Source organism: Eretmochelys imbricata, chromosome 1 (genome assembly GCF_965152235.1).
Source record: "Eretmochelys imbricata isolate rEreImb1 chromosome 1, rEreImb1.hap1, whole genome shotgun sequence".
NCBI classification, from domain to species: Eukaryota; Metazoa; Chordata; order Testudines; family Cheloniidae; genus Eretmochelys; species Eretmochelys imbricata.
In genome coordinates this window covers 268,318,863-268,336,706 of record NC_135572.1, presented here as the reverse complement: position 1 = coordinate 268,336,706, position 17,844 = coordinate 268,318,863, and the positions used below count along the sequence as shown (strand labels likewise).

The following is a 17,844-nucleotide window of genomic DNA, read 5'->3' as shown; positions in this document are numbered from 1 at the left end:
CTGACATCACCCATAAACACAGAAAGCAGCATGAAGTGAAGGTGTGGACTGAGCTTCATATAGCAGTTTTACAGACACTGGAATAAGGAAATTCCTTGGTGGGAACGTAGCATAATACATGGGGCCTGCTTCTAAGGTCTTTTACACCTCTAAAAAAACTGCTCCACAAGTCTCTGCAGAGAAACCACAATCTCACTGCAGTGTCATATCCCCTTCCTCCTCCTAAACCTATCTCCCATGGTTTTGTTGCCCCTTCCATTATGTCACAGGTTGAAATTAGATGGCATGCTCTTCAGGGTAGGATCCATATCATTTTGTCTGCACTGACAGGTGCCTAGCACACAACTGGATGCTGTAAAATAGGAAGAAGGATTAAAGGCTTACCCTAATTTCTTGACATATTCTAGGTATCCAATTAATATTTCATGATAGACAGCAGTCCTCAAGCATTTAGGGCGGAAGAAATGAACACTGTCGAGGTAAGATATGTATACTCGCCTAGACAAAGATGGGGAAAAAAAAAATACATGACATTACAGAACAGAAGGCCAGAAGTATTTCACAGCATTTATATACATTAATCCATGGTATTTTCGGTCCTTGAAGTACCTAATGCACAAGCCACTGTCTTCAAAGGCTATGGGTCCCATCTACCTCCAGGAACTCACATTCCTTTACATCACCTCTGGTTTCCAAATTTGACCTCCCCCTCTCTCTAGAACAGTCTGCTCCCTCTTCCTCACTGATTCCCTGTTTCTTTACAAACTAGACTCCAAAATTCATCTCTTTCCTGCTGCTGGAATACCATAACCAAATGCCCATTCTGTCAGCTACCTATCTTCAACTCCTTCTTACTATAACCATATTGCTGTAACTGTTTTGTGTTGGGATATACTATTATGAATAACAAAATTTAATTATGTTGCATTAAAGTTTTAAATCTGGGACTTCAGAAGGTTTATCCCACTGAGATTTCAGAGCAAAGTAAAATTTAACCTCCCTTGACTGGCACTGCAGTTCCTCACCTCTGATTGGGCGGGGGGCAATCTGAGCCATACTCCTGTACATGCATACCGAAGAAGCACAAGTCTACACCATCTATCTCCTCAAAAGCAAACAGGGCTTTTGTTCGATAAGGGAAGGACTCTGCCATCTCTCCACTGTCTACAAACCTGCAGATATCATAAGATAAAGAGGAGAGTAATAAATACTTTCATTCCATCAGGACAGAGAACACCACATGGTGATACATAAAGATAGTAATTAAGACAGGATTTGCAACGCATGGTCAGAGCCATTTGTCACAGGCAATGGGAAAGCAAACACTAACAACTATATCCCAGAGAAGGAAAAGTGTCCAAAGTTATCCTGAAAGTTTGTTCACTTTTCATCTCAATCTTTCTGGAGTGGAGGGATTTTAGTGTTTACATAAAGGACAAAACTAGAAAGCAACAAATACAAATAATCAAAGCTACAATACAATGGAACACAGCTTTGTTTTAAAATTGTTTAGTTTTAATCTCCAGAACTTTAATATACTTCATGCAATTTAATATAAGTGGGTGTGACATCACTGACAGCCAATCAAGAAAGCTGTGTTGGTGGTGTTCTGAATACTAGACACACTTTGCAGTTGCCAAATAGCAGCAAATGTAGAAAACTCAAACACCTATCTTTTGGGATGATGCTGGGAGCAGGCAACATTAGGACTTGAAGGGATGTACCTTGCTTTCATTCCAGGTTTTACTTCTACAGTTTTGTCAGAGGCATGAACCACCCTGACTGTGACCTCTCCTGACTCAGGGTGATTCTGTCTTCTCAGAAATTCGTTCACTCTGTTCTCCAAGAAGGTACCCAGCCTTGTAGATGGCAACCCTGCACAAACAATAAAACTCTTAACATATGCATAACTGGAATTTCAAATTCTATTTCTCTATTCATGTATTAGATTATGAGTGAGGGCACTGGCAGAATGGGCCAAGGACCAGAGTAAATCGGAGGTGCTGCCTGTTGAAGTTTCAGGCTGCCTATCCCTGTCAGGTTCTAGCCAATACTGTCCATACCCTCATTCTCTTGAGGAGAAATTCGCACTTTTTGGACAAATAAAAACCCCTTCTAAATAGAACTATTCCATTTATATCCACAAGGATTACAGTCATCTCTCCTTTCAAACAAAACCTAAACAAAGGAAGAGCAAGTATACAGGCATCTGAAGGAGTATTTGAAACTGATAGTCCACGTAAGTACACAAAGAGGCCTCAATCTCTTTTTGAGCCTGTAGATACTCCTGCAATATTAACAGTTTCTTGTCCACAGCCTCCCATTTTCACATTTGGCACATTCTTGAAAATCCCCACTACACAACAGCATTGAGAGTAAAATTTGTAAGTAAGTAACTGGAAACCCCAGCTAATTAAACAAAATTGGAAGCAGCCCTCCCATTCCTCACAGTGTTCTCAGTAAATCCAGGACACGTGGATTATGGAAAAAGCATACAGATGGTCTAACTTGAAGCACTAGTCTCAAAGTGGGTTGGTTTCCATTTTATGAGAATGCAGTTGAAGAAAAAAGCTCTGGGATGGCTAAGATGCAAACCCAACTATTTTTTCAACATTTCAAGACAATTCAGTTCTCTAAATCTCCTCCTTGCCCTTTGTCAGAAAAGCTCACTAGAAAGATAGAACTTTTATACTGTGCAATTGCTAACACCCCAGTGTCAGTCAAGTTTTGTTTGGGCTGTTTTTATGAGTATGAGCAAAATTAAATGCAACTATTTACTCAACTTTTAAAAATGCAATTTAAAGCTGAGTGAAAGGAGTCAGATTGAAAAGCTTTCAAAATCATCTCTGTCTAAGGAACAGACAATGACAGTACAAGCTTCCCACGCTTTGCCTTCATCCTGATATCAATCCTGCCCAAGGAGAAGCCACCTCTAGTACAGAGTGGTTTTGTTTCTGTGGTCAAAACCAAATAGTCTGCTCTGCCAAGACTTCTAGAGGTGCCAGCTGTGGGACAACGTTCCCTCTAATTTTTGACAAGCCATGGCGCAAAAAATTTCTTCTATGCAAATATTTGAAGCAGAGTTCAAATTTGTGCGCCATAAGGCAAATGCGGCCAAGTGAGTATTTCGTTTTTTGTGCGTGCGGTGTCTCACCATGTGCGCGGGATTTGGATCTGTGTGCGTGCGCACACGCGCACAGCTTAGAGGGAACAGTACTGTGGGGATGACTTGAATGTATTGTCTTCACATTTAAGCAAGACAGCAATCATAGAGGAGCCACTCCCCAACAACACTAGTAATATTAGTGACTGAGGTAAAAGGCTCTGTATCCCACATTAACAGTCCCCATAACCATTACATTAGTAACAGGGCCGGATTAATCTTTTGTTGACCTGGCACAAAACATATTTGTGGGCCCCTATGGGGGCCTTGGAGCAAGAGGCCGGCTGGGGGCAAGGCATGGCGTGGGCAACCCCACTCTGCCCAGCGTGAAGGCAGTGTTTACAAACTGGCAGTTGCCAGATGCACACTGGCCCGCCGATCCCTGTGCTGCCAATGTGCCCCTTCCCCGCGCGGGTCCATGGTGTACCACACAACCACCCCACCGAGCACCTCCCCCGCCCCAACAAATGCACAGTGCCCTGCACCCCCCCCCTGCAGTCAGCCCCATTACAACTCCCCAGCACCACACACAGACCCCTCACTGCCCAGCATCCCAACACACAGATCTCCCCCCCACCACTGCCCAGTACCCTTCCCCACAGCCCCACCACAACTACACAGCACCCCCCCTCAGCAGAGCCCACTGCCTAGCACCCCAGAACACACAAACCTCCCCCACTGCCCAGAGCCTCCTACCCCCTCACATCTCAGCATCCCCCCATCACAGACCCACGCCCTGCCCCTGCCAGCACACAGCAGGGATCCCCATCCCTGCCAGCACAGTGCTAGGGGTCAGGACAGCTGAAACTTGGGAGCAAAGAGTGGCCCCACTCAACCCTACCCGCCTGGTGTTGATGGTGCTCACAGTGGAGGAGACATTTCCTTGCATGGGCAATGGAGCGGTGGGGGAGAAGGGCAGTCTCCAACTTCCCCAGCCAGATGCTTCCACAAAGCAGCAGGGAGAGGAAGGCCCTGCCCCAGGGAGCCCAAAGCAGACGGTCACCAGCCTGGAGTGGCAGCTGCCTCCCCTCTGCCCCAGTCTCCACTGGCAGCTGCTGGTCAGTGACGGGGGCAGAGAGGAGCCCTCAGCCGGCCAAAAGGAGCAAGCAATGGGCTGGGAGGAGGGGTCAGGGGGTGGGGAGGGGCCAGCAGGCGGGGCCAGGGGCAGACAGAAGCCCTGGCTGGCAGGTCAAGAGGAGCGAGTGGTGGGGTGGTCATGAGCCGGGGATAGAGAGGAGCCAGCTGCTCCGTGCACAGCGCAAGTGGAGTGGGCCAGGCCCTCTTTTGAGCATGGGCCCAGCAGCAGCCATTGTAAACCTGGTACTGATTAATAAGTTGGATGTGTGCATTTTGAATAAATACTAGGGAAGTGATCTGGCTGAAATTATCTTCCCATCTCTATCCCAAAACACATGGAACCCCAGAATTTAAGTAAAAGTTTAAAATTCTTAAAAAAAGACAAGAGGGACAGGAAAGTTTCCCCTCTCTCCCAATACATTGTTAAGCACTTAGCTAATACACCTGAAATGTTCTCTGAACAAGTATCAGGAGGACTTACTTTTAGCAGAGAATTTGTTCTCTTTTCTGGTTCGTCCTGTTTTCTTTAAGCAGCCATCACACACAAAGCTGAAGTGGAAACGAGAAAAAGGAATGAATAACCCCATACCTAATGCTGCTAAGGTATTTTCCACTGAATGCATCCAATGAAGTGAGCTGTAGCTCACGAAAGCTTATGCTCAAATAAATTTGTTAGTCTCTAAGGTGCCACAAGTCCTCCTTTTCTTTTTAAGGTACTCATAGTAAGATTCATGACATGGGTTTGAAACATCAGAAAGAAAACATTCTACCAGATGTTGAAGACTAGGGAACAGCCACACTGAAAATTTTGGATAAAACTGAGGACAGGAGGAAGAGAATGGCAGTAACTCTACCAGTGGAAAGTTACTGTCATCTTAACATTTGGAGCTTTTCAAGACAGAATAGGAGAAAGCTGAATGAACAGAGCATGAACACAGCTGACCTTTACAATATGGGCTTCTTCCTCTGAAACCTCAGGTATTACCACTGATGGAGACAGGATCCTGCTTAGAGGAACTAATGGTCTGATATGATATAGAAAATTCTAGGATTCTAGTACACAAAGATTCCAGACAACTGTAGGATTCTTCCCCAAGCAGTTCAGGGCCAACCACCCTTATAAAAAGAGGAATAGGAGTAGCAAAATGGCAAATCCCCAAATTGTGCAATCAGCACAAACTATTTGAGTTTTTTACAGAAATTTACTTACACCAGAATTATAATTGATCATTTGTTATCTTAATCACTATAACTAGGAAATACTAATAGAATTTAAGTTTACTAAAGTCTTTTGTATTTTTGAGTTTCCTGATTAAGAAAGATCTACAGCAAGTCCAGCTAAGATAAAATTGGAGGTTTAGACCTTTTCAGGATGTAAACCGCTCACTAGCTGGGGTCAAGAAGATACAGTCTGCCAGTTCTATTCTTCAGCGATGCAAAAGTGTTTAAACTGAAGTTTATATAACACAGAAACACATATCCCAAAGAGTAAGGAAAACAGACCAACATAAAGCAATGGCAATTTAGTAATTATGACATCAGCATTCCTGGTTAAGGACAATCATGACTTACTGAACTAATATCTAGAAGTTCTTCTTTTACATAAAGGTATCCTAGTGATCAGCAATGGTAAGAAATGCAGAACATTTTAAATCAAGACACCATCCATTATTTAAGTTTACTTGACATTGGCATGGATATTGTTTAAAATTTTAACAGCTAATGGAATGTCTCCTATTGGATCAAGTTTTTTTAGACACAGGATTTCATATTTTATATATATAAGTAATATATCAAAATATAGGTACATACACATCAACACCTGTATAGCAACCAAATGTCATCTATTCAAGCATGGAAGGAAAAACAGCAAGCAACTCACCCAGATGGCCAGATTATTTCATTATGAAGCACACAGATCTGGTGCATTTTTCTCCCACACTCTATACATTCAACAAACCTGGATGTCAGAAAATAAGTAGGGAGAGCACATTAAATCAATGACACTAATTACAGGGTTACTTAAGTTAGCAATATTTCAAAGATAAATGTTTACTAAAACTCTACCTCATGCCTTCCCTAACACAAAGAATCAAAGGGAGACAGGGACCCTGTTCCTTGAGAGTTCAGAGATTTAAGGGTGGACCGGTGTCATTTGTGCTAGATGCCTGAGATCAGAAGCAGCCTCTGAATTTTACTCTTTGGACTGCAGAAGTACTACTACAATGATGGAAGGGATAGGGTTATGAGCCACATTTCCAGTCTTTCCTTCCATGACCTTTGCCAAATTGAAAAGCAACACTGACTGATCCCAGGGTAGGCATGTGCCCCTCTGACCTAGTCATTAGAAATTAAGAGACATTTTAGCAGCTGCAATGTAGGTAGCTGAATTAGGATCTGGATTAAGGGGCTAAAAGGTGATAAAAAAAGCACTGGTGAGATGTAGGGGAAACAGATTGCTATCTGGTCACCACTGGCTCCAGCACCTGAATGTCCACTACTTTGTTTCTCCAGCAAGAAGGCTAGAATAGCAGCCAACTCTGTATAATTTAACATACCCTGTCCTTCTGGTATAGCTCCCTGCAAAGTAGGAAGATTATAGAAACCAAGAGCAGAAAAATGCTGCTGCAGAATGATCTGATATTAATTTTGACCTCTCCATGGACTGTACCGGGGTGGCCAAACTGTGGCTCATGAGCCACATTCAGCTCTTTTACCATTAAAGTGTGGCTCGCTGAGCCCCTACCCATTCTCCACCTAACAGGGGGTAAGAGGGGAGGGAGGGAAGGAGGGGTTTGGCCCTCTGCCTTGCAGCAGGGTGGTGGGGTGGGGACTTCTGCCCTGTGAGGAGGTGGGTCTCGGGGCTTTAGCTCCACAGGGTGCACCTGCTGGGGCAGAGGGCTTCAGCAGGAGCAGGGTTGAAGCCCCGAGCCCCATGAGGTGCCTCTCACAGAGCTGAAGCCCCAAGCCCCATCAGGTGTGCCATGGCTCTCGAACTTCTGAAGACTGTTGTATGCAGCTCAGAGGGTCAGTAAGTTTGGCCACCCCTGAACTACACCAAAAGAAAGAGCTTCAAGTAGCACAGCTATCTGCATGCAGTTTTCTATCAAACATCAGAATTCAAGAAGAGTGAAATGGACTCTGCAAGTCCAGCAGTCCATAACCTCAGGATTTCATTTTCTTAGGTAGACCTGTGATGATCTGGACTCTCAGGACAGAATGCAAAAGTTGGTGCTTGCCCACCAGCCCCTGCTGGCCAACTAATGGAGCAGCATTAAGCTAAGAAAACTATGAAGTGATGGGTTTTTCCACAGGGGGTGAACAAGGAGAATGGGGATATAGATTTAAAAATAAGTAAGTTGAGTTGCCAGAGTGTTACTTACAGTTCAGGATCTAGTGTATCATTTTTCCTCTTAGAAAACTGTTCTTTGTTTATCGTACTAAGGAGAAAGAGACAGATAACTTAGTTGTGACATAAGATAAGCATTCATAGTACACTAATTTCCCACATCTTGAGCGTACCCAGGCACATTCACTGTAACTGGATTTCTTAAGTGTTTATGATGCTGTGAGGAAAGGCGTAAGAAAGAGTTCATAATGAGATGGCTGAGCACAAAGTATGTGCTTACTCCTCCCTGCAGCAAGGATGCCCTTCTATTGGAGAGTGACTACTAGTGCATGCCTCAGGTAGATTTGAATCTGAGAAGTGCACCAGTAATCTAAATGCACACCCTGGAATGGCATATAGCTATCTCAGTTTGGGGCTCAGTTTTACATTTCATTTTTTGAAAGCCTTTTAAAATTTAGTTTTGGGTTAGTTTATGAAATATATCTTTCCTCTATGAGAGACCGTTCCTACAAGGATCTATGGAAAAACTGGTATAAGCTATTATTGTGTAGGGAATACTCTATTCTCAAAACAACCTGGGTTATTCAGACCCCTTCCACAATGAGACCAGTTATAATAGCCTTCTCCTGGAGTAACACTTCAAAAAGAAACATCTGCTTCCCCCAGCAGCCTGGCACTGGTACCCAACCATATCGCTTTTCACTTAATCTTGACTATATCTTTTTACCCATCTATTTAACAGAAAAATCCCTCCAACCTTTATGAGTCTTTTGGTGATGGGGTCCCAGCCATGAATATCTGGGACGTGGCTTATGGCATAGTAACATTGGTCCAAAGAACTAAGTAGCTTTGAACTATCAATACCTAAAACCACACTGAACTTCAGTAAGTAGAGCTGTGTGATTTGGAGGGGTTGAGCGTGTGGAGAGAAGCATGCACTGAAGTTATCACAGGAACAGGGAATCAGTCCAAGTTGCATGGGATTGCTTCCCCTTCCTAGTCCCTCTATTTCAGGGTTCAGCCTGGGTTTTGCAAGATGCAGTCATCCTTCCCCAAAAATTTGAGATTTATATAAAAGGGCCAACCCTCCCTATCATCTCAGAAGTTGCATGCTATTCCTCATCTCACACATCAAAAAGTTCTGGTTTTATTAATATTCTCTCCCAACCCTTTTCTTCTAAAAACATGCTGTCGGGGGAGATGATAGGGAGAGAGGTCCCATTACCTTGAGTCCAATGAGTTTACAGGCTGCACCAAAATTAATATGAAACAAGGAGTGGTGGCATACCAAAAAAATTAACTACTGACTCATTTGAAGGAGGAGACTTTCAAATTCATTATGTAGTAGCCACTTATTTATAGGATGGGGGAGTACACCACAAATTATAAATTATTTTCTTCATTTTACTACTGTCAATAGACATTTCAACACCATTTACTAGTTAAATTTAATAATGAATACAGTTCAACTATTTGTATTTGCAATTATATTACCAAATTTGGTGTACAGAAATTAAGCCGCACTCACCACAGAGGGCCACCTTTCTTCATTCTACTTGACACTGTTGCAAATTGTGCTATTCACTTGCCTAATTTATGTGCAAGGTAGTTTATACATTGCTGTTTGGCAAGTGGCAGTTCATATGTTCTAGAAGTCTTACAGATCTCAGATTATTATAAAACTGTTTAACGTGAGTAAACTGTTACCCTTGATTCACAGAATCATAGAATATCAGGGTTGGAAGGGACCTCAGAAGGTCATCTAGTTCAACCCCCTGCTCAAAGCAGGACCAATCCCCAACTAAATCATCCCAGCCAGGGCTTTGTCAAGCCTGACCTTAAAAACGTCAAAGGAAGGAGATTCCACCACCTCCCTAGGTAACGCATTCCATTGCTTCACCACCCTCCTAGTGAAAAAGTTTTTCCTAATGTCCAACCTAAACCTCCCCCACTGCAACTTGAGACCATTACTCCTAGGGATACTATTGGAATTCTAGGGACACTACTGGAAATGCTGACTAGCACTCCAAGGCCACAACACCCAGTTCTTCTCTCTGCCCCACAGAAAATTGACAAGTGCTCCCACAGCGACCCTAGGTGTAAATGATCCCTCTGCAGCTACTCTAAATAGTAGCATACCCCTTACTGTGACCAAGATTTGGCCATTTCCTGCTTTTGACAACTTTTGCTTCCAGTAGAAGGCATCATCTTGTACCTTCCTTCCTATATGCCAGTTTCCAATTACCCAGATTCAGAATTTTCGGAGTTCCCTCTTTCTTTCCCCCTATAGAATCTACTTGACACCTTGCCCCAAGGAGGTTCCCTGGAGAGTCCAATACTCGCCCTGATCTGCAAACTAACAACTCTGCACTCATCTGCTCATCCATTGGTTTCCTTCCTCACTGGAATTCTCTGATGCAAGCCATGAGGAAGCAAACAATGTCTTAGCAGTTGTCAGAGCATCACTTTCACTACTATTACTATACAGTAATCCATGAATTCTTACAAAAATGGGGATTGGGGTGCAGGAGGGGATGAGGGCTCTGGCTGGGGGTGTGAGCTCTGGGGTGGGGCTGTGGATGAGGGGTTGGGGGTGCAGGAGGTGTTCTGGGCTGGGACAGAGAGGTTTGGAGAGTGGGAGGGAGATCAGGGCTGGGGCAGGGGGTTGGGACATGGGAGAGGGTCAAGGGGGCAGCTCCCAGAAACAGCGGCATGTCCCCTCTCTGGCTCCTACACGGAGGTGCGGCCAGACAGCTCTGCACACTGCCCTGTCTGCAGGCGCTGCCCCTGCAGCTCCCATTGGCTGTGGTTCCTGGCCAGTGGGAGTTGCGGGGGCGGCGCTTGGGGTGGGGGCAGCATGCGGTGCCCTCTGGCCGCCCCTACATGTAGGAGCCGGAGGGGGGACGTGCTGCTGCTTCCGGCAGCCGTGCAGAGTGGGGCAAGACCCCGACCCCACTCCTCAGCTGGAGCACCGGAGCGGGGCAAGTTCCAGACCCTGCTTCCCGATGGGAGCTCAAGGGCTGGATTAAAATGTCTGGAGGGCCGGATGTGGCCCCAGGACACAGTATGCCCACCTCTGTCTTACATGATTATAAGATGCTGCTCCAATAAAAAGGGTCTTAAATATCTGAATGGTAAAACTGAGTTATTCTTGCTTGTAGTTTTAGGCAGAGAACAAGGCAGAAGAGTGAACAGAAAAACCCTCCCAAAAGCAGAAGGGCTGAGATCTAGAAGGATGTTTGCTATGCACCCTACCCTCTAAAAACTGTCAATTTTCACGTGAAGATATTTCCTGACCTCTTTTTAAAGTGATATTCCTTTCCTTCCCTAATAGTATAAGTTTTGAAAGAGGTGATTGATTACTCCTTTCCCCTTACCATAGTATTGTCCAGGATTTGAAAGACAGGTGTCCTCACCCACACTTATGATAAAATCCAGATTTTCAAGCTTCTTCCCTCGCTCTATATTTGGTCCAACTCTTGAAGTAAGATTAAAGCAAACCCCTTCATTGCCTAGGTACTTCCTAACCTTTGAGAGTGCATTTTAGACCATGCTATAGATCAGAACTATCACAAAAATATATAAATAACTATCCCAAGCAGATATATGGCTACTCACGTTTGCGGTTGTGATGGGTCATCCCCCAGAGAAACGCTCTCCCCCTGGATTTCATTGAAGCACTTCTCACAGAAATGATACCTGTCAGCAAGAAGGCCATATTTGGGTGAACTGTTCCGTCCACACAACACAGCCCAAGCCAAGCAACGGAGCCACCAATCACAGCAGGCCAAGGAGGGGACGGGAGCAGAGAGCAGGTCATCAACGGCGACAGGGATATTCAATGATGTAGATTTATGGGCCCCACAGTTTGTGTTTGGTTGGTTTGGTTTTTTGGTTTGGTTTTTTTGCAATCAAAGCCAAGTGCAGACAACGACAAGCATGAAGGAGAAATAAAAAAATAACACACACACGAACAAACAAAGAAATGGGGGTTGTAGGACAAAAACAAAAAACACAAAAGCAGGACAAGACAACACAAAGCAGAAAGCCAAGGCAAAGCACAGATTAGCATTAAATCTCAAATGGAATCACAAGCAGCAACTGATTATAGCAAATAAAACAAAAGAGTATTCCATTTTAGCATACCCGCACCCTCTTCATTTTAAAAAGCAATGCCATATAAAGCAAAGAATCAAAATGAGGAAAGGGAAGAGGGTAGAAGGAAGGATGGATTGCTACTCTGGCATCTGTATCAGGATAGCAATTCTGTCTGCAAGAGCATCTGCTAGGAGATGACCAGAAGGGGGAATCTTCCACCTTAAAAAAAACACTCAAAGACTAAAGGGCCACAGGATTCTCTCCTCACTGAAGTGGACCCCATGGCTTGCAATAAGCTACAAGAGTCTCACTTCCATCAATTTAAAGGGACAGTAATCAGTCCTCAAAACCACCATCCATTTGTTTTAGGTCTGTCAAATTAAATGTAACACAGGTATTTGAAATGTATTAATTGCATTCATACTGCTCTAGATTCACACAGTATTGCCATACCCCAATTTTGAGACACAAAATAGTTTAGATATCAACAAAATGAAGCCATTCTGTGGTGTTTATTTGTATTTGAATGAAACTAGAGTGTTTTATTCAAGATCTGTTCCCCACCCCTCAAAAGTCTATTGAAACTACAGTCTCTCCATTACTAATCATGTTAACTGGAGTGTACAAAACATCTAAAAACAAAAGGAACAAAGAAAAATAAAACAAGCTGTGACAGTTTATCATAAAGCAACACAAACCAACGCTATGGGATCTGTAAAGCTAAAGAGGTCACTTTATCCTCTCTGAGCTCCCTCCATTACAGATGGAAGCTGAATCATGATTTTACTTAAACATATATTATATATGCACAGTTTATATATTACATACACACATTTATTTAAAGATCAGAAGTGAATGACACTCAAGTTATGAAAGCAAGTGTGGGTTTAGGAAGAAGATTCTTCCAGTCCATTTAGTGCTCACCAAAGGACGGCACATGAAGAGAAACTATTGACTCATGGCATGAAATGTTCTTGCATATAAAACTACTGAACCTTCAGATTCAGATTTCTTTTTATGAGACACTATGACCTCTTTTCTCCACTCCTCCATTCCTACCCCTAAAAACCTCCCTTGATGCATTGCAGCAACCCTCTCCCTGCAGTCAAAGAGGGCTGGATGCAACTACTGTTCTGCAGATTCTCAATAATTCTTTCCACCCCTACAGGCTGAATATACTTCCTCTCCTGAAAGACCTGGCTGGCTTCAGGATGAAAAACTTATTTCTTTGGAAGGTGCCAGACCAGAGAACAGAAAGCAAGAACCACACTGAATAAAAGGTGGCATAACTGGAAGATCCCTCTGTTTAGACTGAAGCGTTTAGTAACAAACCAAGGGCTGCCATGCCTGAATGTTAAGCATAGTGTTCTTTCAGGATAATAAGAAATATCTAGCAAGAAACCTTCCCTGGGAAGTCAAAGAGGTTTTAATCCTTTAATAAACTGCAGGTCAAACATACTAGCCAGGAAGAGAGTTTTGGAAGTGACAGTATTTTATATTGTTGCTGACAGCCACGGAAACGCAACAATTCACTCAAGGGGGCTTGTGATGATAAAAGCACTAATTCCCTCAGCAAGGTTTGAATAATTAATGAAGTATGTGTCAAAGACAGCTATGTTATTCACTGCAAAATTCTTCATAACAATAGCACAGAGAACCAGTTACTTGCTGAATATGATCAGAAGTTCACTGCACAAAAAAAGTTACTAACTTATCTGCTGAAGGATTGTTGTGTACTGTTTGGCAAGGAGGAAGGGCGATATAATTTATGATAGCATAATATACTGATGAAAACAAAATCTAACTACAGGATAAAAATCTACTGAATACCACAAGTGTTTTCTTTTTTTTTTTGGAAGACAAAGGAATAAGAGCAAAGGGTGCAACAAGCTTTTTTGCAGAATGGCAGCTTGCTAGTACACAATGTAAGCTGTTCAAGATATTTCCAGAAATTTAGAATGTGACATGAAGGTATACACATGTATGAAGGATGCATACATATACAGGCATGCCTCTGCCCATAGATTGATTGGTGATGCATGCTGTAACCAGTTTTACTTACCTGTTCTGGTAACTGTAATAAGTGGCATCTCGAGGGATTGTGCACAGCTGTTTGCCATAGCAACACAAAGTCTGTGGCGAGAACTCTAACTGCAGAAAGAGAAATTTTCTTAGTATTCATGCATGTTTCCACTGGCTCTCCCTGAGAAGTGGGTATGACCCATACAGTGAAGATCTGGATTACTAAAACTGCACCATTCTGTGCACAGATCTGAACAGTACCGTATGAGAGTCTATATTGAATGTTAACACTATAAAAATATTCTGTTCAGCTGTCATTTACAAGTTAGCCATTTCTTTATACACTTTTCCCCAGCAGGGAATGCACTTCCCTATTCCATGATTGGGTGAGTCAATTATATAATACCACAGAGAGATCACTTTGTTATAACACTCAGAAAAGCTGATGTACCTATTCCAAACTATGTTTAGCCTTAATACATATCCTCACAAGCTTGCTTCTAGTGTATAAAATAAAAAAATGTTGGTTTTAAGCCGTTTGTGTAGTATTAGATATTTTATGACCAAGATTTTAAAATTGACACCTAAAATTAGAGTCTAAGGTCACATCTTACACTGCAAAGAATCCCATTAGCAAGTGTTAGAGTCTGGTTCAACTGACCTGGGCTCATGGTACAGGGCTAAAAACAGCAGCGCAGACATTCCTGGTTGGACTGGAGCACAGGCTCTGAAACCTGGCAAAAGGGAATGGGTCTCCGAGCCCGAGCGGGAACATTGACACTGCTATTTTTAGCTCCATAGCCTGAGCCGGCTGACAGGTCTCAGATTCACTGACTTTTTTTTTTGCCCTTAAATAAGTGGCTTGATTTGCAGAAGTTCTGAGCACCAACAGCTCCCACTGACTGCTGCTCCTATGCTCTTTCATATTATATATTACACATGAAGATGGGAAAAAGGTTTAAGGAAGTTGCCCTTCCTTACCTTTCTCCCACAGCAATAACCAAGGCTCTGCATAACCGGATCAATTTCTTGTTCAAACACCTCTGCCAGTCTGGAGCAGTACTTATACACGCGGGATGTCTTGCGGTTATAGAGCCAGGCGTTGTTGAACATGAGCCAGATATCATCCACATATTGCCACGGCTCCTGGTACTGTCCTGTGTCTAGCTTCCTCTTGATGGTAGAGAGGTCCATGGGGTTCTTTACTATATCAAAGTAATCCTGCAAGAATGAGCGGCATTTCAAACAAGATCAGAGAAAACGTATTACAACATGATAGCGTGTGTGTTCTTTAGACAAGATTCCTCTTCAATACTCTTGCAAGCATTAGAAGTACCAACCCTAGAACAAAAAAGAGCTGAGTAATGCCAACCATGGACTATTTGTGACATACAGTGCACTCTCTCAGCAACGTCGTCCCTCCCATGTAGGGCCTTCCTTCCATTATTTTCAAGGTTGGAAGGGCAAAGTAAAGTATCCAAGAAACTAAGATGGCCAGGGAGACTAGAAGCCCACATTTACAATCACTATCATTCTATTACATACTTTTATTGTGTATCTATTTAGTTTGATATTCAATTATATAATTTAGTATTGTTCTGAAAGTGTAATACTGAAATAAAAGTCATGTAAAATAGAACAATGACTGTACATACTGAACAGGTCTTTGCAGGAATTGTGGACCAAAGCACCTGAAGCAGGATGCTGTCATGAGTTTTAACCTTTGATACATGGTATATTTGTGTGCACCAAGGAAATGAAATTAGTCTATCGCAATGATACTCAGACCTCTGGTTCAGGAGCCAAATTAGCAATCAACATTACCCAAAAGAGCCACAGTAGTGTGAATTAGTAGTTTCATTTACTGCAGTATTGGTCATATTTGAACAGCACAACAGGGGAAATACTTAGTGTTACATATAATTCTCACATCAAATAAGCTAATAATCTGTGCGAACTGATAACTTAATTGGTTAATAATAGTAAAAGCATTCCTAATTGGTTAATAATTAAATCACACTGTTTTAATATCATGTGCTGCAAAGAGCATTGGCTAGATCCAACCACCTTGACCTGGGTTTTTTTTTCCCCTACTTCTATAGCATTTAACAGTGCATGATGTAAGTTACTGTTTAAATGAATTTTCCAAAATATTTTAGCGTTGATAAGCTTCCTGAACAGTTGAGAAACTAAACTGTTGCCACATACTTAGGGTGAGAACGGCTTCCCTGGTTTCCCAGGACTTTGAGACACTGCAAAAATAGGACAGTTTGCAAATGTCCAGCAAAAGCCAGTATATGTAGGATTCCATCAATAAGAATAATTTGATGTCTTCCCATTCTTTTATTTTCTCTTTAACAGAAGACAGAAAAATAAGCCTTAAAAATAAGTTTCTCTATGCCACAGATGTGGTACATGCCAATCCTAAATCCAAACTCTTCCAATCCATCCATATAAAAATGGAGACAGGACTACAGCAGGCCATTTGGTCTCCTCAGGCAGACAAGTCCTGGAGTAGAAGCTAGGAGTTAAAAAGCAGGGAAACAGCTTGATAATAAACTTACAGGAATTCCTAGTAGTTGGGGGTCCACAGGCTGTCTGAAAGGAAGGGACTCAGGATCCTGCCGGTAAAGCGCCTCCAGTGTTGGCATAAGTGCCTGCCGCAACTCTTCAGGTTTGAAAACTTTTGAAAAATAAATACATGCAAAGTTGGAGTAATGGCCAGAAGCAAGGAATCTGCTGTAAAATTTGAAAGCTGTTGAAAACACCCCCTACACACTCTATATAAAAGAGACAAACATATTGTGCTTACACCACTCACTGCAATGCTAGGTTTTGTGGAAGACACAAATCTGATTAACAGTGTCTGATGTGAAGCCCATAATGTGAAATGACATACTGAATACAGAAAAAAACATTTACTTACATGTACACTAACTATTGTTCTTCAAGATGTGTTGTGCACATATACATTCCATTGCAAGTGTGCACACCCAATGCACTCAAATATGAGATCTCTGCCCGCTGTACCACAAGGTAGAGCATAAAAGGGGCATGATTGCCCCCTCCCTCCACTCTTTTTCACTGCTGTCTAATACCTGAATTAGCGGGGAATGTATATGTGCACAACACATCTCAAAGAATAGTTACTGTACAGTTAAGAAGCCATTTTTTCGTCTTCCAATGATTATGCACATATACTTTCCACTGCAGGTGACTCACCAGCAGTTTCCTTACAAGTGGAGGGACTTCAGATTATTTGAAAAGAAACTGAAGCACCAACTTATTACACTACATTAACATCAGCATCTGGAGAAGGCATGTACCAACCACACTGCTGCTTTGCAGGTGTCCACTACAGGAATGCTGGTCAGGGAGGTTGATGAAGTGGAATGAGCCCTAGTGGAATGTGCCATTACCCATAGTGGAAGAGACTGTAAGATCATAGCAAAATCTGCAGTCCAAAATCCAATGAGATGCTGAGCACAGGCTATAAACAGCCTGCAAGACTTTGTGAAAAACTAAAGTGTCCAGGTAAAATGCCAAAGCACTGCAAACACACTAGGAGTGAAGCTTTTCTTCAGCCTTGAGAATGAGGGCTTGGGAATAGAGCCCTGAGCGGATACAAATTCATATCTGTGGACATAAAAATCTGTATCTGTGGAGCTGCAGGGCTCTACTGGGAATCACAGTGGTGAAAGGAGCAGCACTTTGGGCTGCCACTCCTAGGAGCCAGCACCCCACACCAGCAGCTCCTCCGGCATGGCTGTACTGCTCCGAGCCCTGTCCACTGGGGCGGGCACCAGACTCACCGGCAGCTGTCCCTGGTCACGCTGGTGCGTTCAAGTGGCACGCACACTCCCAGACAAGAATCACTTCCACTCAGCGGTCTGCGTCTCCTGTCCAGGGGGTATGTGAGCCGCCTGAACACACTAGTGTGACCAGGGACAGCAGCCAGTGAGCCTGGTACGGCTGCAGCCAGTAGTCATGTCAGAGGAGCTGTGAGCATGGGGCACTGGTTCCTGGAAGCAGCAACCCAACAGTACTGCTCTTTTCACCACTACACTTCCCATTAGAGCCCTTCAGGTCTGTGGATACCAATTTATATCCACAGATATAAATTTGTATCCCAGCA

General features: G+C 43.1%; 1 protein-coding gene across 3 annotated transcripts in view; it reads right to left on the bottom strand.

Annotated features, from left to right (window-relative positions):
- Window positions 1–17,844, bottom strand: part of EP300 (EP300 lysine acetyltransferase) — a 132,863-nt gene that overhangs the window by 13,852 nt on the left and 101,167 nt on the right. For all 3 annotated transcript variants that reach the window (XM_077830522.1, XM_077830530.1, XM_077830540.1), the window contains exons 17-26: window positions 16,274–16,392; window positions 14,691–14,930; window positions 13,750–13,838; window positions 11,208–11,288; window positions 7,624–7,680; window positions 6,123–6,200; window positions 4,722–4,789; window positions 1,725–1,875; window positions 1,026–1,172; window positions 385–498 (exon numbers count right to left, since the gene is read on the bottom strand). In XM_077830522.1, the coding sequence (XP_077686648.1) occupies window positions 385–498; window positions 1,026–1,172; window positions 1,725–1,875; window positions 4,722–4,789; window positions 6,123–6,200; window positions 7,624–7,680; window positions 11,208–11,288; window positions 13,750–13,838; window positions 14,691–14,930; window positions 16,274–16,392 (1,144 nt within the window). The remainder of the gene's footprint in view (window positions 1–384; window positions 499–1,025; window positions 1,173–1,724; window positions 1,876–4,721; window positions 4,790–6,122; window positions 6,201–7,623; window positions 7,681–11,207; window positions 11,289–13,749; window positions 13,839–14,690; window positions 14,931–16,273; window positions 16,393–17,844) is intronic.